Source organism: Leopardus geoffroyi, chromosome A3, assembly GCF_018350155.1.
Source record: "Leopardus geoffroyi isolate Oge1 chromosome A3, O.geoffroyi_Oge1_pat1.0, whole genome shotgun sequence".
Classification (NCBI taxonomy): Eukaryota; Metazoa; Chordata; class Mammalia; order Carnivora; family Felidae; genus Leopardus; species Leopardus geoffroyi.
Window position 1 is genome coordinate 86,468,245 of NC_059336.1, and position 24,019 is coordinate 86,492,263.

Sequence of the window (24,019 nt, forward strand, 5' to 3'; positions counted from 1 at the left end):
TAGAGCATTCCAGGCCCCCCTTGGCAGCTCCTCCCACCTTCTTTCCCAGACTTAATGTTCCTTACTCCGCTTCAAGTGTTAGATGTGGACAACCGGACTACACGTTACTCCGCCAACAGCTTGCTGATGGTTTTCCACTATCTCTCCTTCAGCTAATGCTGTTCTTTCCAACTGCAAGGCTCCCACGTCATCTCCACCTATTTAAACCTTTCAGATCTTTCAAACTCATGCCTGCCTGCTTCATGAGGCCTTCCCTGGCCCCAAAGCCCCTAGCCACAGACTGATTCATTCTCTACTCCTAATTCAACATTAAACTTTGTTTCTAATGCCAGGTATCATATTTACCTTTCTTTAAATACTTATATATTCACTCTGCTTCTAGATTTATAAAAACCTCGAAGAGGAGACCATATTAGAAATAATTTCCCTATAGTCCCTGTTATGTTCAGCATGGTGTCCTGAACACAGATGTTGAGTTTATAATTCAGCTTCAACAAATCTCTCCTGTTGAAAGTCTGATGCTGCTCAGAAAAAATAAAAAAATAAAAAAATACAGAGACAGCATTTACTCAGAGAATTCAATCAATTAACAGGACACAACATAAAGAAGACACTTAATACCATCCATATGACACACGGATTTGGGAACAGATCTTTTGCACACTAGCTATTATTTCTCAAAAACTAATTAATGCTAAGAAGCTTAGCCCAGTTGGCTTGTTAAACTGTTTACTAAACTGTCATAATGAATGAGCAGTGTTCCAAAAATGTGATTTCACAATAAATAGTTTATCTATCTTCTGACCACAGAGAGTCCATCTCAAACTCATCTATGCAAGGTGTGCACACTCGTGTGACACAAGGTCCAGACAGAGTGTCCAGAAATACGACCAGAGTGGCACTCTCAGCTCTATCTTAAACAGGCAGGAAGGGACAGGTTTTCTCAAAAGGCATTAAGCAGACACCCGGAAAACCTGTGAGGAGGTTCACACCTTCACTCATCTAGATACTGGTAAGAGAAAATCTAGGCTGAGCACATACATGTAAGCTTCCCAAAGAGAGGAGAACCAGTGCCCAGAACAGTCCTTGGTATATAGCAAGTGCCCATTAAAGGTTTTCTGAAGTGGAAGGAAGTTCAATGTTTTTAATTATACACTAGAGGACTCCCCCCACCCCAGGAAAATCACCCTAATACTCTTTTAACTGACAACTTTCAAATGTGACTTTCCAGCCATTTGTTTTTACATTTTTTATAACCACCTTATTGAGATGTCACATACCATAACATCTCCCTTTTAAAGTGTACAAATAGTGGGTTTTAGTATATTCCGAGTTGTGCAAACATCACCACTACCTAATTTTAGAACATTTCATCACCTGCCCCAAACCCCATCCCCATTAGCAGTCATTCTCCACCCCCTCCCTTCAGCCTCTGGCAACCATTAGTTATTATCTCCCCTGTTTTATTGTGGTAAAACGCACAGAACATAAATTTAACATTTTAACATTTTTTAAGGATTCAGTTTAGAGGCATTAAGCACATTCACACTGTTGTGCAACCATCACCGCCATCCATCTCCAGAACTTTTTCATCTTCCCAAACTGGAACTCTGTACGCATTAAGTAACAACTCCCTCTTTGTCCACTCTCCCTGCCCCTGGTAACCACTAATCTACCACCTGTCTCTATGAATCTGACTATTCTAGGTATATCTCCTATCAGTGGAATAATACACTGAAGGACTTGTGAAGGATGATTGGACTCCACTGATGGCTGTAGTCACAGTTTTCTATAAAGCTATAAAGGACAATGAACTTTCAGGCTGCCAATGTCAAGCCCCACAGAAGACTCTGAAATAATAACTCGCATGTAGTTACCAGTATAGTCGTCAAAGTTGACTCTTCCTCTCATCGTGTTTACGACGGACTCTGGCTGCTCGAAAATTTCCTTCTGCATAAATGAACTGAAGTTGCCTAAAGTAATATAAATGACAATATATTTATATAATATAAAATAACAATATATTTATATAATATAAAATAACAAATTTGTACACAACTAAAAGTCTGCCTCCTGTAACATCATCTTAGTAAATGAAAAGAGGGCTCATGCATTAGAGTACAATATTCACATATGACATTTTAGCCTATGTGAAGAAAAATAAGTAAGGAGAAAAACTCACTTTATTAACTTCATACCTAAAATATGCAGTGAGAGCAAAACAGGGAGTGGGAAGCTTAAGTTTTAGAGTCAGATCTAGGTTTAAATCATGGTTCTATCCTTTACCACCTAAATGGCTCTGGGGAAATTCTTTATAAAGTAAGAACAGCAACTACTTCACAGCATTGTCATGTGGATTAATATAGGAAAGACCTGACATATTATAACAGTTATGCAATAAACGTCAGCATTTATCCCACCTCGACCCCATGACAAAGGAGGAGAATAAAAACCACGATGGCAATAATCATTAACAGTTAACAAGAGCAAACAGTACGTAGGGCTCACTAAGCATGTCAGGCACTGTTCTGAAGGCTTTACATAAACTAATCCTCAAAACAACCTTAACAAGGTAGGTCCTATTTTCCTCCTTCTGTAAAAGAGAAAACTGAAGCACAGAGAGAATAAGAGAGGAATAAAGAACAGAACACAAACTATGCTTATGAAGTATCTTAAAAATATCAAGAACCATTTCAATGACCAATCCGTGTTTTTTTTTGTTTTTTTTTTTTGTTTTTTTTTTTTTTAACGTTTATTTATTTTTGGGACAGAGAGAGACAGAGCATGAACGGGGGAGGGGCAGAGAGAGAGGGAGACACACAGAATCGGAAACAGGCTCCAGGCTCTGAGCCATCAGCCCAGAGCCCGACGCGGGGCTCGAACTCACGGACCGCGAGATCGTGACCTGGCTGAAGTCGGACGCTTAACCGACTGCGCCACCCAGGCGCCCCTCAATCCGTGTTTTTAACATCAAAAACAACAAACCATGAATTAGTTTGAAGGACAACTACTTTAAGACCAGCAGATAATTTTCCAAAGAAACATCCCTTTCCCTGGTGTTATCCCCTCACTCATCATGTGGAAGGTTTCAGTCAACACCGTGTCTCCTTCCCATTAAGAACACCAAGCTATAACACGACAAAAACTTTCACCCTTCATGATCTGCTGGAGTTCCATCTGGAGGGTTTGCACAGCTCGTCCAGGGTGATCTCCTGCAGTTCGTTTAATTCGATGGATAGAAAGACGGCCGTCCACCACCGCTGCAACATCATCATCTTCAAGAAAGATGACGCGATTGGTATGTTCTATGACAGCACTATAAAATGTTCAAGGAGATAATACAATCAACAATCAAGGATGATTATTACAAATAAAACTATCATTAAGACACAGAAACCATGGTTAAAATACAAACCTATCATCCTGGAGTATCTCTGTTAACTTTCTGGTTACCAAGGCCATTCCCTACAGGGCAGTGGGCAGTTAACTAGGGACAATGAATAAAAGGATCTCTGTGCAACACCCTAAACCAAATTAAATTAGATCAGATCAGAAAGCATGGCTATTTCTTCCTCATTCTATCACCAAATCCTCCAATTTTAACTCCTAAATATTTTTCAAAGCTTCTATGTCCACCACCACAAACCAGTTCAAGCTACCATCAGCTCTTGGCTAGACCACCATAGGAACCTGCTAACTTATCCAACCACATGCCCTCTAATCTCCCTCCATCTGTTTTCCATTTCTGCCAAAATGAATGTCAAAAGGCAACTCCAACCAAGATTTCTCCCTCACCCAACAAAACACTTGATGGCTTCCCTTTGGCTCTTCAGAAAACCACAAAGCACAAAGCATGACCCCACTTTCTTCTCCAGCCTCCACTCCCACCAAACTTCCTCTCTCTATGCCAGCCACACTGCTACCCATCCTGAGTTCTCACATACTGATCAATTCACAGAAAGTGAATGTTCTTCCCTCTATCTCTTCACCTAATCGACTACTAATATGTTTTTATCTCTCAAGTGTCATTCCCTTACAGAAATTTACCCATAGGAGTGTAAGTCACCCTGGTATAGGCATTCTGTAGCTCTTGTCACAGGTGGAATTCTACACTTGTGTGACTGATTAAAATTTGTCTCCTCCAATAAGAAAGAGCTCCTTAAGGACAAGTTGTGTGTGTGTGTGTGTGTGTGTGTGTGTGTGTGTGTGTGTGTGTGTGTAAGGATTATTTTATTTATTTATTTTTATTTTCTTTTATTTTTTGAATATCTCCACCCCCAACATAGGACTCAAACTCACAAACCCGAGATCCGGAGTCGAATGCTCCACCGAATGAGCCAGCCAGGCACCCATGGGACAAGTATATTTTTATTTTTACTCACCATTATCTCCTAAGCCTACCACACGGCTTTGCTCAGAGTGTTCAATATGAGTGTCTGAGCGAACGACAAAAGGATAAGCTTCTGCAATTTCTAGTTTAAGCCATAACTGTCAAGTCTGACCAACCTACTTAATGACAACAATGAAGCATCCCAGCACTAACTAACCACCTGCAAAAATTAGGCAACAGTGAAGCCTGTTCCCCCACTGAGACAATGCATTCCCAGCATGATCTAACCTGCGACCTATCTCATCGTTAGATCCCCTTAGGGCACAACAAATGACTCCAAATACTTGTTGGCAATGTGAACAATTCTGCTTTATCCTCATCACTATTAGTACTCCGTTTATAAATGCATCTAAGCATCCCACAGTATTTTTCACTCAAAATGTCTTAGTCTAGTACTATTTCTTTTATAAAAGTGATTATAATCCGTATTACTTCTGAATTAAAAAGGTGAGTGTCCTTATTGGACTAAAACTACAGTGGTTTAGCAACTATACTGTAACTGGTGGGACACTAACCCATTCTATTCTAAATTCCAACCTAAAATCTCTCCTCCCTGTAAGAGCTGGCTAAGGCTCCAAAAAGAAGACAAAAAATATACAAGATATCAGTTAATATGCTAGAACAAGTCTCAAGTACTGTTATCTTTTCTTGGAAAACTGACCTACATGCTTTGACTTGAGAGAAAAAATTTTCTTAGGACACCCATTTCTAAAAAGGGCACCTATATTTCCCTAATTGACAAAATTCTCTTACACAGCATAACGAGATATATACAAAATGACTTCTGGTTTCTATAACATGAAAAGTTTTGCTAAGATTCTCTGAATCAAGGAAGGAAGTTCACCTTGCATCAGATGCAAAGTAATATTCCACTGCTTTTTCTTCAACAGGGAAAAGGCAAGTTGTGCTGTCCACACGAGAGAGATTACAGCTTCCTTTCTTGTCCTTCCCTAGAGCACAGAGGTAACACAATCAGCAAACATGTAGATCATGGCCAATATAGAAATACACATAATCTTCTTCAAAATCAACAAAAAACATAGCAACACAAAATAATTTCAGCAATTTAAAAATGCTAGGTAGGTCACCTTGTTTCCATGCAATAAGCCAACAAGAACAGACAAAAAGTGTAGAGTGAAATAGCAACTATCAAAGAGAGCGTGGCAGATAAGTGTTACATTACAAATGTTTTAACTATTTCTTTTCCAGGTAAAAGGCAAATAATTCACTAATATCACTAACTCTTTTTTTTAAATCAAAAGTATATATAGGCCTAATCTTAATTTAACCTTATACATAACTTGACAGAATACATATAAGTTTGTGTACCTAAACTTATCATAAAAATTACATTAAAAATATCAAAATTATGCAATGAAAAATAAAGTGAAGACTAGTGGCATACTAATTTTTACTATCTGATAACAAAACTTCTCTAGGTTTTAAAAGTCAGCATAACAAATCAGGTTGCAGTCTACACTAATTCTGATTTTAAAACAAAGATACTTAAAACTCTCTAACCATGGTATACCATATATAGCACCTACTGCTAAGGACTGGAAATATTATAAAACCAGAATCTCTTCTTTCTTAAAATTGGATTTGCTTACATTTCTTGTAAGTCAGGATAAAATACAATCCTTCTGCAATAATAATATACTTTTTTTTAAGAGATACAAGTTTATTGAATACACTACAAAGGACCAGTGGGCAGGACAGCAAAGGAGAGACTAGCTACCTGCAATAATATCCTTTTAAATCTAGAACTTTAGAATTATGGCATCTCTACTTAATATGTCAAGTCATGAATGAATTTTTTTTCCTTTTTGCCCATTCGCAACTAAAGTCAAAACTGGAAAGCAAAGTGAAGTCTGACACATTAGAAAGACTTTTTTTAAAAATCACATATATTAAAATCTATATTAATGTCAGAGAGACAAAAAAGCACCTTTACCTGAGATCAGGACATACCAGACCTTATAACCTACGGACACAACGGCCAGAGGACACTATAAATATACCTGCAAAAATTCATATTGTGCCTGTCGTCTAAAATGCATGTCTATAAAAGACTTGCTTATAATTATTCTTAGAAATGCACATCCAGGAGCGCCTGGGTGTTCAGTCAGTTAAGCATCCAACTCTTGGTTTCGGCTCAGGTCATGATCTTGTGGTTTCGTGGGTTCAAGCCCCACATCAGGCTCTGCACTGGCAGCATGGAGCCTGCTTGAGATTCTTTCTCTCCCTCTCTCTCTGCTTCTCCCCAACTCGTGTTCTCTCTCAAAAAATAAACTTAAAAAAATTTTTGTAAAAATATACACCCAAAGTTCTCCACAATCCATGCTTATTTGGTGTGTTTCAGACATGAAAATAAAACAGCCCTTTCCATTCAAATTCAACAGCAAAAAGATATTACACTTTAAAAAATACGTGTAAGGTGACATCCTAGAAAAAGTAATGCTACAGAAGGGTAAAGCAGATTGGTGTTTGCCAAGGGCTGGGAATGGGAACAAGGAAGGGCTGGCTCCTGAGCTACAGCTGGAGGGAACTTTCAGAGGACAGGATTGCTCTATCCTTTGATTGTGGTGGTTATACAACCATTGGCACTTGACAAAACTCATGAAACTGCACATCAAAAAGAATGAATTTTACTGTAAAAAAAGTGAATCAAAAAACACGCAGAAGGATAGCCCAGCACCTACATTTTCAAAATAAATACAAACAGTTTTGGTTATAAAATGCCCTAAAGGTATCAAGTTTCACTATACTCCTTCTCCAAATGTCACTCTTTGAGTGACAAGGTATATTTAATTATATTATTTAGAAGGATTTAAGATAGCATTGCCTATTTAAATGAAAAAAACATTTACCACTTGATACCTATACAACTGTTACAATCTATAAAATGTTTTGCCGTACAATTATCTCATCTGATTTGAGTGGCACACAATTATGACCATCCCCTTTATTTTGTCCGTTGTTACACCTGGAGAAAATAGCAAAAGCCTAAAAGCCATCCCGTGTTCTCCCCTTTACACAGCCTCTTCAATAAGAGGCTAAACTCTTTAAATGAAACTTTGCTGAGCCACACATTATCTACATACTAGCAACCAGAGAAATAAAGGTCACTAAAATACAATGCCTGATCTTAAATAAAATGTCTCATGATAAGTTTCTCGTCTAACTTCTTAAGACTTTAGCCGATGTTTTTCCGTTATTTCTAAAAGCAGTCTAAGAAAATGTGCAAGATAATAACACAAAGGTAATGTATACAGGAGCAGGATTATTAACAGAAATCTGCAACTCTGGATCCAAAATTCTATACCCTCATTGGTAAACTAGTTTTTCTTCTGAAAAGGGAAGGAGAGGGAGGAGAATGTAAGAAGAAATCCTACCATTACAAGGTCGAAGGCTATTTAAGGAAGTAACTTTCTGCTTTAGATAAAAAAGCTAAAGCAGCCACTATCTAAAGATGAAGAGGTTTAGAGTCCTTTGCTATTTTTTTTCAAGAAACCAAGAATTATACATTAATAATATGGGTTTCAATTTTCCAAATTTACCACTCCCTATCTTTTACATGTAAAGCTTTTAATAAGTAAATGAAAAGAGCATGCCATTTTGGGGGGTCTAATTATATCAATAAAATGATCCATAGTTTGTATGGCTGAAAGTCCTATAAAAAAATAATAAACTTCAAACATAAACAATAAAAAAGACTCCAATTTCAAACAAAGCAATCAAGATGTTGAATATAAAAGTAAAGTGTCATGCATAAAATAAAGACCATTTAAACATAATTTTATGAGAAGTTAGGATACAGTATTCAAATAACTACCACTGAATTCAATCTACAATAGCCTAACACACAATGCTCTTTTCTCAATGTAAGCATCTTACTTGTAATAATGTATCTTACATGATTTCAACTTAAAAAAATAAATTTTATAATTTCAATCTCAGAAATTTTAAAGAAACAAATTATTAAAAGCAGTTTTCTAAATGCCAAAAGCAGACAGACAAAATATACTCTGCAAATTAGAAAAATGTCAAAATATGTTTCCCCATTAAAAAAAGCACATTTTAGAGGCCCAGCACATTCATTCACTCCAAGAACAAAGAATTAGTAAAGAATGAACAAAAGAGGGTAAGATTCCTCCCCATCCATGCAGAGTGCATTTCCCACCTCTTTCTCCCTGTGATCCCCACCGTGAGAATTTTGATCCAATCTGAGTCCTAGCTAAGGATATACAACAGAAAAAAATTCTACTCGTCAGAGAAATTACAACAACAAATCCTTTTCATGTCTAGACAGAACTACATATACATATGTGTGGATCTAACCAAAGAGGCATTCATTTCAATTTAATGGAAACAATTCTTTAAATCTACTGCACTCAATTTATACAGTTTCCTCATGGCATTATGTAAGATTAATTTTTACCTGTTCTGTAGAGAATCGGAATGTGATCAGTAGAGAGTTTATGTTCACTTCGTACACCAATCAAGAGAGGGCTACCTCGTCTGTTGGTGCAAAATTAAGACAGAATTAAGCCATTTTCATAAATAATGCAGTGATACAAATTTTAATGAGCCAACATTCTTCAAATAATGTTTAAACTATGCCTCCAGGCTCGACTTCAGGTATAACAAAAGCACAGCATAAACAGAATTTGCAAACATTAGGGCTTCTCACTGTTCTAAAAAGAACATCATGATCAGGCCTAAATATCCTGACAAAAGTAGTGATAGTACAATTCTCTAGGAATCTGTTTAGGATGTATGCTTCCAAAAAATAGGGAAAGTTAAAGTTGGGGGCCTGAAATTAGAGAATATTCAATATCCAAATTCACAAAGTAACCACAGTGTCCCACTAGAGACAAAAGGCCAGTTAAAAATGCCAAAATATATTTGCTTTGTGAAGGGGTTCTGTGAAATGGAAGAGTGGTGAAAAATGGATAAGGAAGGGAATATGAAAATAAACATCGACATATGGCATGCAGATCTAGGAAAGGGCAAGTCTTTACAGTAAAGGTTAACCATCATGTACAGAGAATACACTTATAATTCAAATGTTTCAAAATGCATACAATCATTAGTCATTATTAAATCTGCATGTACCTTGTGCCAACTGCTTGGCCAGGAAAATGAACACTTTTAAATACCAGTGCAAAAGCACCTTCCTATAAAGAAAAAAAATACGTTAGCGATATTTATTACAATCAATTACCAAAATGTGAAATGCCTAAAACATACTGGCTTCAGCACAGAAATTTTTTGTTCACATGCTGCTCTTTTTAAAGTTAAAAACAAGTCTAAATTTTAGGTAGACACTCATTCCTGAGCTTTGGTGTATCCAAGACACTTTTTAACCAAGCCCACTCTTGAAATACACTCAGTAGATAGTAGCTCCAAAACAGACTATTACTTAAAACACTATTTTAACACACTGCCAACACTTTTCAATAGATACATCCTATCTCGGATGTTAGAGTGCAAAGAGGAGAGAATTAGAAAAGACCCCCGGCTCAATATCCAAAAACATTCTCTGGTCCAGTGATTTTATACCACTGTTAACCTCCATGCTTGTTGACCTTGTTACTAGAGATAAAAATATACACAACCACAATCATTAACATGCACACCATACCACTCCCTCAATCCAATCTCCTCAGGGACAGGACCTAAGGAATTCAGGAGTGAATAAAGAAGGAACAAGAGGTAGGAAAGATAAGGGACCACCACAGAACACAAACTGGGTTATATAATGAATAGAAACAAGAAAAGGCTGGAAAGGCACAGTACTCTGTCTTGAGTAAAGAGAAGGAACAAGCCTCTATTTTCTCCATCTTCCTGACTCCTCCTTTTGTTGCAGACATCATAAGATTTGAGTAGAAGGAGGAAGTGAGGGCTGGACCTTCAGAGAAAAGTGAAGGGCTTTTAAATGAGAAAGCTAGAGTTATGAGTGGGGAGGACAGTAATCCCTATGCCTTTGGATTTTTGTGAGTCTCCGATATCCTTAATCTTTAACTAGGACAACTGAGACGGGATCAAAAAGAATGCCTTTTTTTTTTTTTTTCTTAAGCTGGGAAATACTTTTCTATAGTGTTACAAGGCCAAGGAAAAATCCCCATAAGGAAAAACACAGAATTGACTATACTGGCTCAGAGACATGCAGACATTATACCAGAACAGAGTGTGCATTTCACTGAAGCTACCCTTGTGCTAAGTTACTGACTGAGAACATGAGTGAGTAGGAAGAAAGTGATGAACCCCTGAATTTATCTACTGTGTACATGTTTGTGTGTGGTATCTATGGGTTCATGTGTTTTTAGAAAAACTCTTTGATTTTGGATTATTTTTAATTCTCATGACACAAACTACTGAAAAAGTAGAGTTTTAAGTGTGTGGGAAGGGAGTGGTCAGTCAGAGTCTCTCAAAATTATTCAAGTTGAAGAGCACTTTCGGTGGCTCAGTCAGGTAAGTGTCTGACTTTTGATCTCGGCTCAGGACATGATCTCATGGTTCGTTGAGATCAAGCCCCATGTTGGGCTCTGCGATGACAGTGGAACCTGCTTGGGATTCTCTGTCTCCATTCTCTCTGTGCCTCTCTCTCTCTCAAAATAAATAAACTTTAAAAAAAAAAAAAAAAATTCTCAAGTTGAATACTAATATATATATGGGAAATAAAAGCCAAAAATACTTAAGAAATTAGCACAGTTCCTGCTTATCTTAAGAGTTTGTGATAATGTTGGCGATAATCTTAAAAAGCATGGTTTAGGGGCATCCAACTCTTGATTTTGGCTCAGGTCATGACCTCACCGTTTGTTGAGATAGAGCCCCGCATTGGGCTTTGTGCTCATAGCACAGAGCCTGCTTGGGATTCTCTTCCCTCTCTCTCTGTCCCTCTCCTGAGCTTACTCTCTCTCTCCTCGCTCTCTCAAAATAAATAAACAAATACATTTTTTAAAAAACTTAAAACTTATAGTTTAGGAGCACCTCACTGGATCAGTCTGTAGAGCATACGACTCTTGATCTAGGGATTATAGTTAAAGCCATCTTAAAGAAAAAAGTGTGGTTTAATACCAATTGTTGGATAACTCTCTCCACCAACGTAGTAAAACTGATATCTTGACTTTCCCGGTTGTCATACATGTACTTAACAAGCTTGGCAATTGTCTCTGTGTCTGTTTCAGATTCAAAATCATAGCCTTTGCTTTCCTGTAATTAGAAAGGAAAAAAATTGACACATTTAAGAAAATGTTCATGATATCCAAATCTTTTCTACAGAATTTTTTTCCTCAAAAATTTCACTAACCAACTTCTAATATTTTTTGACCACCATTTCCCATTATCCATTGTTCAAAATGAAGGTCACCATCTAAGTATAGCAAACCCAAAATAGTGAAGTATTTTGTGCAACTGAATATGTGCTTTTAATTATATATACTTATATATGCCACATATAAATTAAGAAAATTATAGGGGCACCCAGGTGGCCAGTTAAGCTTCCGACTCTTGATTTCGACTCAGGTCGTGATCTCACGGTTCATGAGACTGAGCCCCACATCAGGCTCCACACTGTTAGATTCTCTTTCGATTTTCTCTCTCCCCCTGCTCCTGCTCTCTCAAAATAATTTTTGAGATTTTTTTTTTTTATTTTTTTTTTTTACGTTTATTTATTTTTGAGACAGAGAGAGACAGAGCATGAGCAGGGGAGGGGCAGAGAGAGAGGGGAGATACAGAATCGGAAGCAGGCTCCAGGCTCTGAGCCATCAGCCTAGAGCCTGACGCGGGGCTCGAACTCACGGACTGCGAGATCATGACCTGAGGGGAAGTCGGACGCTTAACCACTGAGCCACCCAGGCGCCCCAAGAGTTTAAATAATTAAATAATTTTAAATAATAACTTGAATTTTATATAATTAAATTTTAAATAATTAAAATATTTTGGAATATATAACACCCACAAAACAATAATTCCATAATGAATATAATGATTCTTTCTTGGGTAATGATACCACACTATCCAATACAATAGCCATTAGCTATATGTGGCTATTTAAATTTAAACTAATTAAAATGAGGGGTGCATGGTGGCTCAGTCAACTGAGCTTCTGACTTTGGCTCAGGTCATGACCTCATAGTTCATGGGTTCCAGCCCCATGTAGGGCTCTGAGCTGACAGCTCAGAACTGTCCTCGGATACTCTGTCTCCCTCTCTACCCCTCCCTCCCTCGCTCTCTCTCTCTCCCTCAAAAATAAACATTAAAAAAAATTTTTTTAACTGATTAAAATGAAGTAACATTTTAAATTTGGATCTTCAGTCATACCAGCTCAATAACCACATGTGGACAGTGGCTACTACATTGGATAGCTCAGATACAGGCTTCTAACACTGCAGAAAAGTTCAACTCGACAGCCTCAAGAGGCACTCGTGAAGGTCATCATCATGAACAACATTATACAGTACATGGCTATTTAGGGCATAGAACCTTCATTTAATCTGTCCTGATTCTTCTTATATACCCTGAAGCTTTTAAAAATGCCAAACAATGGGGCACTTGGGTAGCTCAGTCGGTTAAGCATCTGACTTCGGTTCAGGTCATGATCTTACAGTTTGAGTTTGAGCCCTGCGTTGGGCTCTGTGCTGACAGCTCAAAACCTGGAGCCTGCTTCGCATTCTGTGTCTCTCTCTCTCTGCCCCTTCCCCTGTCTCTCGTGCTCTGTCTCTCTCTCTCTCTCTCTCTCTCTAAAATAAACACTGAAAAAAAATTAAAAAATAAAATAATTATTTTTAAAGTAATTATTTGTAAAGTAATTATTTGTCATTCACATAAGAAACAAAAATATTCCACTATCACAAAGAAAAGTCCAGTAAGCCACCAAACCCTTGTAGCCATCTTGGGAATTACTTGATCATACCGAGATGGTGCTGCTGCAACCCCAACAAATAAACTCACTGCTCTCAAAGCCTGGTGTCTTTTCAAGTTACTTTACTTACCAAAAACTTTTTCAAGTCTTTGTAGTTGGTGATAATTCCATTGTGAATAACAATAAATTCTAAAAGAGATAAAAAGTATTGATGATAAAAAATTACAGGTCTAGTAAACACTATCAACAGCCACAACTATCAAGCCACATGCTAGAATTCCAGGTGTAATCAAGTATCTTCTACTTTTCATTATCAGATTATCCTTGAGTAGATCAGCAGCATTATTTACGTGGTTTAGTGGAAGCACACGGTGCTAGAGAAGTGGATACAGAGTATCCAGTATAGAATATAATAAACTGGGGTCTAGAGACATCAATTTCATTTGTGGCTAAACTACTAATCTAATCCCACCCTAAGAAAGGGGTAAATTTACTGGGGTTTCTTCATTTGCAAAACAAAAAGGTGACCAATACAACTATTATTTTCGCTTCTTTGTTCATTCATTCTTCTGCATAAAAAATTCCTAAATTTAAAGAGAAAGACTTTCAAACTAAAACAATTACCTGATTTACATTAAATGAGTTTAAGAACTGAAGTTAAAGAATAAGAAAAACCAGCTATCCTGAGCACAGAGCCTGCTTGGGATTCATTCTTCCCCATTCTCCCCCAATCTGCCCCTCTCCCTGGCACATGCTCCTCTCTCTCTCCCTCCCTCCCTCTCCCTCTCTCTCTCTCTCTCTCTCTCTCTAAATAAAAATAAATTTTTAATTAAAAAAGAAAAAAGAAAGATCAGCTATCCAGATCTATAGTATTTTTCACTATTTCACTCAGACTATTGTCTGAGATCCAGACAATTCTTAAAATGTCAGATAAATTAATGTTAAAACAGCATTCCAAGATCAAATACATATGTGGCAAGATAATTTTCATCTTTTTGATTAGAGGAGCTGGCAATATTTATAGCCCTCAACAGTGTATGTAAAGACCACTAATATGGATTTTTATTTAAAATTCTTAAAAATTATTCTTTAAAATTAGAATACTGGGGCATCTGGCTGGCTCATTGCTGGGGCATCTGGCTGGCTCATTTCTAGAGCATGCGACTCTTGATCTCAGGGTCATGAGTTGAAGCTCCAAATTGGGCATGGAGGCTACTTAAAACAAAAAACAATTGTAAAATTAGAATACTAAATTATCAAAATGTTTTTAAATATACTTAAAGATCTGACATTTGGGGCTGATATTAAATGAGCTTGAATTAAATTAATTACAAATCAAATAATACACATTTTTCACTAGATTTTTAAGTGAAAAAAGATACCACCAAATGATACTACAAAAATAAATCTAAGAAAAACATTTTATTGCTGGAACACAGAATCATAAACAGCTGACTGCTAGATACAAAGCCCTAAAGCTCAAGCCCCGCCTTGGGCTCTGTGCTGACAGCTTGGAGCCTGGAGCCTAGAGCCTGCTTCGGATTCTGTGTCTCCCTCTCTCTCTGCCCCTCCCCTGCTCATGCTCTCTCCCTCTCTCTCTCTCAGAAATAAAATAAACATTAAAAAAAAATTTTTTTAAAGACTAAAAAATGTGTTAAATGGTTATCTACAGATAAGGAATAAGGATGAGGAAATAGGATACAAATTAGACTTCTTTTAATATGACTTGTTTTGGGGCGCCTGGGTGGCTCAGTCCGTTGAGCATCCGACTTCGGCTCAGGTCATGATCTTGCGGTCCATGAGTTCAAGCCCCGCATCAGGCTCTGTGCTGACTGCTCAGAGCCTGGAGCCTGTTTCAGATTCTGTGTCTCCCTCTCTCTCTGACCCTCCCCCATTCATGCTCTGTCTCTGTCTCAAAAATAAATAAACGTTAAAAAAAAAAAAATTAAAAAAAAAAGAAATATGATTTGTTTTATTGATATGACTTCAGAATTATGCACATAGTTCAAAATAAAATTAATTTTTAAAGATGGTCAATCCCTAAAAATTAAAATAAAACATATCAACATAATGTATCCGATTATACCACGACCACAGAGAATTATTCCAAGTGACTCGAAAACACAGTAATTTGATTATATATTTCTAAAGAGATACACTCTAAGGACAAAAATACTAACAAAAAATTAACAAAGAACAGTAAACATACTTATGGTGTTGGTATTAGGATTCCATTGTATGTAGATGACATAATAAATCAAATAAGTTATGTTGCAGGTGTTAAGAATGGAGTTTTTAGGTGTGATCGGAAGGAAATCTATCAGAGCAAGGAGGTCAAGTAAAAACCTTCCAGCGTTGGATGTGAATGGGAAGTGTTAGTGTAATATTATGCCATGTTTTATCTTTAAACTTCTACATGCACGCACCCACCCACAGAGCTATGTCCACCTAAAAGGCCTAGGTGCATGAGCACTTCTAATAAGCACCTGGTTTCTAGTCTTTATATACCATTTCCACTAAAAGGAACTAAGGGTCCTTACAGAAATGGCTGATTCCAAGTCTGGGGCAAAATTAGATGAACCTGAAACATCTCAACCTACCAGAAAATAACAAAGACTGTTAAGCCTACTGGTGTCATGTCAAAAGGACTCAGGAACCAACCTAAATTAGCTCCAAAGGCCAAAGATGGGAAAATTTGTACATCAATATACATTATTACTTCCGTGTTTTTAAAAAATGCAATATTTTAAATCTGAGTTTATAATAATAAAAAGAAACTCATTTATCTTAGAACATGAGAACCACTTCATCTTTGAAAAATGGTAAAGTGAAAATATCAAATATTTATCCTATCTCTCGTATACAATCTGTAACTCTGGGTAACTAAGCAGTTGATATGGAGAAGTTTCTTTTTATAGAAGTATTTGAGATAAGTGAAAAATGAATGACAGTATTTGACTATCACCATTTTACAAATCCCTAAAGAAATAATTAATGTTGGCAATGATCTATGGCCACTAATACAAAGAGAAAAATGCCTAAACGTTATATACCTCCACACGTAAATCAATACCATACCAATTTATAGTAAATAGAAGGGGCAGAGAAACATGTTAAATGACACCATGGGATGCATACAAATAGCAAGATCTAGATTGCAGGAAACTCGACAGGACAAACAACACAGTAAACTGCAAGGGAAAGGGAGAGAAAGGGAGAACTGCCAAAATAATCTGAGTGGAGGAATATAGAGAAATAGAACTGATTTTGTATTGATAAATGTTAAAGCTGGGTAACAGATACATCAGGTTCTACATACCGTCTACTTCTGATTATGTCCGAAACTTTCCAGATTAAAAAAAAATTAAAATAATGAAAACATAAGAGTCTTCATTCTCCCATTAGCCATCTCTCTATAATCATTCCAAAGCATGCAGAATGTGTTCATACCATTATTTTTATCAGAGCGCTGGGGATGGCTATTGACAGGATTGGGTTCTCCATGTGTTGCCCAACGGGTATGAGCTATTCCAAGGTGTACATCAAATTCTATATCCAAATCCATATCCTGTTGCTCTGAAGAATATAAAATGAAAAATTCCAATATTAAATCATGCTGTAGAGATAATGCTAGAATCTATATTTAAATATAATTATTACAGGACAGCTGGGTGGCTCAGTTGGTTAAGCATCTAACTTCAGCTCAGGTCATGATCTCGAAGTCTGTGGGTTTGAGCCCTGCTTGGGCTCTGTGCTGACAGCTGAAGCCTGGAGCCTGCTTCAGATTCTTTGTCTCCCTCTCTCTGCCCTTCCCCTGCTTGTGCACTCACTCTCTCCCTCCCTCTCTATCTCTCAAAAACAAAGAAATATTGGGGCGGCTGGGTGGCTCAGTCAGTTAAGGTCCAACTTTGGCTCAGGTCATGATATCACGGTTTGTGAGTTAGAGCCCCTTGTCAGGCTCTGTGCTGACAGCTCAGAACCTGGAGCCTGCTTTGAATTCTGTGTCTCCCTCTCTCTCTCTCTGCCCCTCCCCCGCTCATGCTCAGTCTCTCTCTCACTCTCTCAAAAATACACATTAAAAAAAAAATTTTTTTTTTTAAAAAGAAGAGCAAACTGCTCAGAAGTCTCAAATAGAAAAGTCATGCATTTTACTTTAGCAGTCTTTGTGGTTTTTATACTGGCTAATCAGGAGTCCTTTTAAAACACAAATCTGATCAGGAAACAACGCTTAAAATCCTTGAACAGATTTCCATTGCTTAAAAAGTGGTCTGCATCCCTAGCTACCCATTTCAATCATCTTAAACCTGGTCACAGGGATTTATAAAAAGATCCTCAAATTCTAACATGGAACCAGAGAGCCATTTTCTCACAAGATAAAGTCCCAGTACCTTTCCATGGGATACAACGCCCTTCACCATCTGGCCCCTACTTACCTTTACATTCTCATTCTCTCCACCCCTCTACAATTATACATCAAAGCTCTCAATACATCTTTTACAAATAACAACAGCTACCATTTACTGAGAACTTACTTGATGCTACATACTAACAACTTCTCATCACTCTATCCCTATCAATATGACCCAAGCAACCACCAACCAAACTCCTTCAACAGAATTCTAACTGGTCTCCCGATGTCCAATTTTCCTTTGTACAATCTAGTCTGCACACTAACCAAAGTGACCCCGTTAAATCATGTCAATCCCCTATGCAAAATTTTCTGATGGTTTCCCATGGCATATGTAGTAAAATCCATCATTCTTAAGACCCTATATGACCTAGCCCTCAGTCACCTCTCCAGCTCATCTTGTGCCACTCTCCCCCTCACTGGCTAGCCCACTGACTTTCAGCCCACATAGAGTCTTTGCACTTGGTGTTCCTTCTGCCTAAAATCTCCCGCCTTCAGACAATAATGTGGTCTCTGCTCAAATGTCACCTCTACTGTATTTTCTCCTCACAGCACCTATCACTACCTAACATTATATATTTGTTTGTTGTCTGGCCATCTCACTAGACAGTAAGTCCCACTGAGCCAAGGAGTCTGCCTATCTTGTTCTCTACTGTGTCATCAAGGCCTAGCACAATGGCTAGAATATAGTAAGCACTCAAGAAGTATTCATTTTGTTACTGAATCCTCACAATGCCCTATTAGGTACTACTGTCCCCATTTTATAAAGAAACTGAGGCTCTAAGAGGTCAGAAAACCTGCCCTAGGTCATAGCTAATAGGAAGCAGAAACAGGATTGGAACCCAAGTCTGGATGACATCCAGAGATAACAAATGTTAACATATAGCCATTCGTGCTTTACATCTCATGATGTAAAATGTAAAACAACCTTAAATTTTTATCACATCCTAGAATAACAGCCTTCTTTTGCCACCAAATCTCACTGCCTTTACTATCGACACCATCTAATGACAGCACCTACTCTCTATGACAGTACTTACTCCTGTGTTTCAATTTCCTCATCTACAAAATGAAGATGATAGTTTTACCTACTTCATGGGTTATACTAAGCACTAGTAAGGCACTCAGTGGAATGTCTGGGACACACCAATAATAAATGTTATCTATTACTACTGAAGTCAGAAGTTACTGATAACCAATCTAATGGCCTTTTCTGAAATGACTTCCTTTCTCTTTTGTCTTAACAGGTCAAAAACTGAAACTTGCTACAAGTAACAAGGTGAATACCATAAACATCCAAATACCCACCCCCAGAGTTAACAAATGTTAACATCTAACCATTTGTGCTCTAGATTTTTTTAAGATCTAAAATGTAAAAAATGCAATTGGTGCCTCCTTTATGCCCTGGCCCCATCCCATTCCTCCCCAGGGAATTCTCAGGTTAATGGAGCACTTCTCCACCTGTGCCTTTGTATGTCTAATAGAGACAGTAACATGTGTCCACAAATGATAGTATTCTTTTGTTTTTTAAATGGTACTAACTTTACACATCTCTAAGGATGCTTTTGTCATTTTTTCACTCAACATTAGGTTCCCACAACCTATCCATGTTCCCATATGCAGAACCAGATCCAGTATACTCCTTTCAAAAGCTACATGTGTTCATTCACTATACCACATACAACTTAGTCTCCTGTTGTCTTACTGGTAGACATTTAGGTTGTTTCTCCATTTTGCTGCAATGAATCTTGTCCTATCTCCTTATCCATAGAGTTTCAAGTATACGCCCAAGAATGGAAGCACTTGGTCACAGGGTATAGGCATCTCCATTTAGATACTGCCAGCTTCCTCTCCAAAGTGATTTATCAGTTACAAATTCACCAGCAATGTCTGCAAGTTCCCAATCCTCCACTCTCTTTCTGACTTTCCTTCAGGAGGTGGCAAGTCTCAATATGCTGTTATACAAAAATGGTGATTCTGGTCACAATCTGCCTTCCAGCCTCCCACACTCAACTACCTATAATGTAGAGTGAAAGGACCACTCCATCAAATTTGGCTTCCCTATTCTTATCTTTGCCAAAGCTCTTCTATTCAGAAGGTCCTCCCTTCTCACCCTCTTTGCCCACATAGAATCAGCAGGCATTCCTTATATATCCCAAGTCTCTCCAACAGTGCTCGACTTCAAGTGGGACCTAGCTCTCCCCTGAATCCTTAAGCAATTTGTTTGTTCTCTCCTATGGAAACTATATAATCAGCCTGGTATACAGGTACACGCAGTAGACCGAATAGTTATACTACAGTTTTTGAAGTATAGTTATTTGGGTGCCTGCCTCATCCCTAAACTAATCTTACCCACAATACACGCAACGTAAGTATTGATCTAATTTGTTAAACAAGTACTACAAGGCTAAATGTTTGGCTTATGTGGAAAAAAAAGTGACTAAGTCTATCATTCTCCCTTCTACCTGCACTCCTTTATCATGACATCCCTTTGAGCAGGTACATAAAAAACCTACTGCTTCCTGGGGTTTGTGGAAGATTTTTTTTAATGTTTTTTTTTTTTTTCAATTTACTTCAAAGCTTTCGTTTTGTTTTGAAGTTTCCTGTGAAAAATTAAAATGTTTAAGCATAATGTTATGAACTACATATTGAGAAGTATATCCTCTTTAATGTAGCATGTATCTCTGGGCAACTACTTTATACCAGGGAAGTAAGAAAATCTGAAAGAAAACATGATAGTTACCTAATTATAGCAGACCTACTAAAAAGGGCAACATCCAGACTGACTATATGTCCAAACTAGGCATTTACTCCAAAGTGAAGACACTAGAATAAGTGAACCACTAAAAATACCTTTGCCCTATGAAAGGCCTTCCTCAGGGATGGTGGTTCCTTCATTTTCGGATACTGAGCTTGCTGTGAACACAATTTCCTCCCCTAGTTAATTTCCTCCCCTAGTTAATATGGTCATTTTTGAAGCTAAGGTATACTGCACACTAGCAGAGATAATAACAAAACTACTTTTCTTCCCTTCCTTCCACTTTAAACATCACTTTTCTTAAATGAACCCCAAATATGGAAAGGGAATTTGTTAAGAGAGGGAGAAGGAAACAAAGGGAGGGGAGAGGGGACAAAATTCAAACTAAGTACATTACTGTGAACTTCTTCATCCAGTGCCTTAACTTTCCCTTTCTTCTTAATGAGCTGGATCTTGCAGGCATTGGCTTCCCAATCTTTGTCATTGCCTCCATCAACTCCCACACCTGAATCATCGAGAGGCAGAAAAGCTAGATTTAGAAACTTAGATTATCATCGTGAGACACAACTTTTAATTACAAATTATTTTTTCATCTAATTAATTCATTTGTTCATCAATTCACATTTACTGAAAACCTATTATATGTCAAGAAACATGATAGCTGCTAGAAACAAAAATGAAATTAATTCAATTTTTATTTTCAAATTTCTAATGGGTCTACTCAGAAGAGAGGGAACAAATCATTACAATACAGTGTGGGTTTGGATTATATGATACAAGTACCACAGATTGGGGGGGAAAAAAAAGTACTATAGTTTGGGTGGCACCCTGAGCACCATGGAGAAACCCAGAAGATCAGCACCTACCTCAGAAGCAAAATACACAAGGACAATCAGGGAACACATTCCTCGAAATTCTACTTAAGTTTCTAAAGAATTTGAAAAAGTTATCCAAAGGTACTAAAAAAGCATGGAGTAGTTTTAAGTAGAGAAATCAAAAATGTTTAGAAGACTCTCTTTGGAAACGGAGTAGACTGAAAGGGAGAAAGGGAGGACCAGCTGTCAGAAGATGATAGCTACAGGAAAGCAAAAGTGAGGAGGCCCTGAACCAAACAGTGGTGATGAAGACAGAGATCAGTGATACTGAGGGTAGAACTGGCTGGATGCAATGTGAGAAGGCAGGCTGGGTCTGGGATACCTTCTAGGCTCACAGGACTTGTTGAATGATTGCTGATAAAAGGAATACAGAAAGAACAGCGTGGGGATTATGTTCATTTCACTTCTGGGCATGCAAAGTTTATAGTATCATGGTTTATCCAGGAAGAAAATTCTAAGAGGCAACTGGAAATACATGTCTGCAGCTTGGGAAATACATGTGGGTTATTCATTATCAACATATGGGAGGCTGATGAAGTCAGAGCTCACCCATGACGATACAAAGTAAGAAAAATGGGCATAGGAAAGAATCTTAAGGAATATTAATATTTAAGCAAAGGTGGAAGAAAAGGAGCCCTCAAAGCAAACAAAAGAACCAGCATATTAAGAAGAGAATATGTGTTGGGGCGCCTGGGTGGCGCAGTCGGTTAAGCGTCCGACTTCAGCCAGGTCACGATCTCGCGGTCCGTGAGTTCGAGCCCCGCGTCGGGCTCTGGGCTGATGGCTCAGAGCCTGGAGCCTGTTTCCGATTCTGTGTCTCCCTCTCTCTCTGCCCCTCCCCTGTTCATGCTCTCTCTCTCTCTGTCCCAAAAATAAATAAACGTTGAAAAAAAAAAAATTTTTTTAAAAAATAAAAAAAATAAAAAAAATAAAAAAAAAAAAAAGAAGAGAATATGTGTTATCCAAAAGCTAAGGAAGAAGAGAATTTTATGAACAAAGGAGCTGAGGAATTCACTTTCTATTAACTGAGGAAGTTATGGAAAGTAAGCACCCATCACATTCGGCAATGTCAAAGGTACAGAAAAGGCTTAACATAGCAAGCCTGACACCGCTTTCCTTAGAAAGGTCTGCCTGCAAAGTTGGCCCTTGGCTGGCATCTGGGAACCTGGGATTTCAGGAGGGTTACCTAACTGATAAAGAATGGTTTACTGCACCTTATTAACTGCAAATAATGTGGCTTATACTGAACATCTGCTTCCACTCTGGGAGTCTAGAATTGTGGTACGTGTTAGGCAGATGGGATCTATGTGATCAGCCTCAAATAAAAGCTTGGGCACTGAGTGGTTTCAGTGATACACATTTCACAACGTTGTCACAGCTGGCTGAATTAAGTGCACAATGTGTGACTCCAACAGGAGAGAACGCTCAGAAGTTGTGCCTCATATCCTCCAGACTTCACCCCATGTGTCTTTTCTCCTTGCTGATTTTGCTCTGGATTCTCTTGCTGGAATAAATCCTAGTCATGAGTACAACTATATGCTGAGTCCTCCTTGGGAGGTGGTCTTGGGGACCCCTAACATGGTTAAGGAAAGGAGCTAGAATACACCATTAAGCTGACAAAAAGGTATTTTTATTTGCTTTGCCATTTATTTAAGGTGGAAGAATCTCAGGCAAGTTTATATGCCAAGAGCAGGGAATCTTAGAGAAAAAGAAATTAAAGTTACAAGAAAGAAAAAAGATAATTTATAAAGTAAGGCCTTCAAGAACTTTGTTCTACCATGAACATGCCTCAGGTGATTTATGTTTTTATAGTAACATTCTCGACAAAGGAAGATATCCATAAGAAGTAATATAAATGGTAATACTGTTGAAATTACATGAATAAACCCTTTGAACACAATAAAAGATAAAAATTCTTTTTATGTTTACTCAAAAATAAACATTACTAAAGAATCTAGGCAACAAACAAAACCTCTTTATATAGATTCAAGAATCATGTAGAACCTATAATATTTTTTTAAAAGGAAATACCAGCAGAATCATAGCCTCTGTACTCCAGTCTCTGAAGGCCTTTGATTAGGGTCTCCAAGATTTCTCGTCTTGTGCGAGGAACATGGTAGTTTAAGTAAGCAAATATACCTGCAAATGAACAAATATTTAATAAAAAATTTGACTAATGAAACAAAATTGACACAATTATGACAAAATCTTCATCTGCATAATTATGTCTAAGATGTGCAGAAATATGAAGCTAGAGTCATCTTTAAAAAAGAGAGGCACGTGGGTGGCTCCGTTGGTTAAGTGTCCAATTCTTGATTTTGGCTCAGGTCACGATCTCATGGTTTGTGGGTTCCAACCCCATCAGTCTCTGTGCTGACAGGGTGGAGCCTGCTTGGGATTCTCTCTCTCCCTCTCTCTCTGCCCCTCCCCAGTGCACATGCACTCTCTCTCTAAACTTTAAAATAAATAAGAAATAAAGAAATAAGAAAGAGAAACAAAGAAACAAAGAAAGAAAAAAAGAAAAATTCTCACTTCAAATTATTGAAAGGTGGTGAAACATTTATAAAGGGGTATTTCTCATTAATATAAAAGACTAAAGCAAATAAATGTTTAGTTTTTGCAAAGCTTATAAAGCTAGTCACATATCTTCCATCACTGCCACTTTGTCAGGTAAAATTTAACTTAAAAAATGAACCAATCAGGGGCGCCTGGGTGACTC

The 24,019-nt window shown here is 37.7% G+C and overlaps 1 protein-coding gene across 2 annotated transcripts in view; it reads right to left on the minus strand.

Annotated features, from left to right (window-relative positions):
• GFPT1 (glutamine--fructose-6-phosphate transaminase 1) overlaps nt 1–24,019 on the minus strand; it is a 57,728-nt gene that overhangs the window by 24,158 nt on the left and 9,551 nt on the right. Inside the window, exons 2-12 of one of the 2 annotated variants that reach the window (XM_045446319.1) lie at nt 23,332–23,439; nt 20,823–20,930; nt 16,710–16,835; nt 13,390–13,448; nt 11,474–11,608; nt 9,509–9,570; nt 8,832–8,911; nt 8,574–8,627; nt 5,235–5,340; nt 3,153–3,316; nt 1,878–1,973 (exon numbers count right to left, since the gene is read on the minus strand). In XM_045446319.1, the coding sequence (XP_045302275.1) occupies nt 1,878–1,973; nt 3,153–3,316; nt 5,235–5,340; nt 8,574–8,627; nt 8,832–8,911; nt 9,509–9,570; nt 11,474–11,608; nt 13,390–13,448; nt 16,710–16,835; nt 20,823–20,930; nt 23,332–23,439 (1,098 nt within the window). The remainder of the gene's footprint in view (nt 1–1,877; nt 1,974–3,152; nt 3,317–5,234; nt 5,341–8,573; nt 8,628–8,831; nt 8,912–9,508; nt 9,571–11,473; nt 11,609–13,389; nt 13,449–16,709; nt 16,836–20,822; nt 20,931–23,331; nt 23,440–24,019) is intronic. The other variant, XM_045446320.1, reaches the window with a different exon arrangement.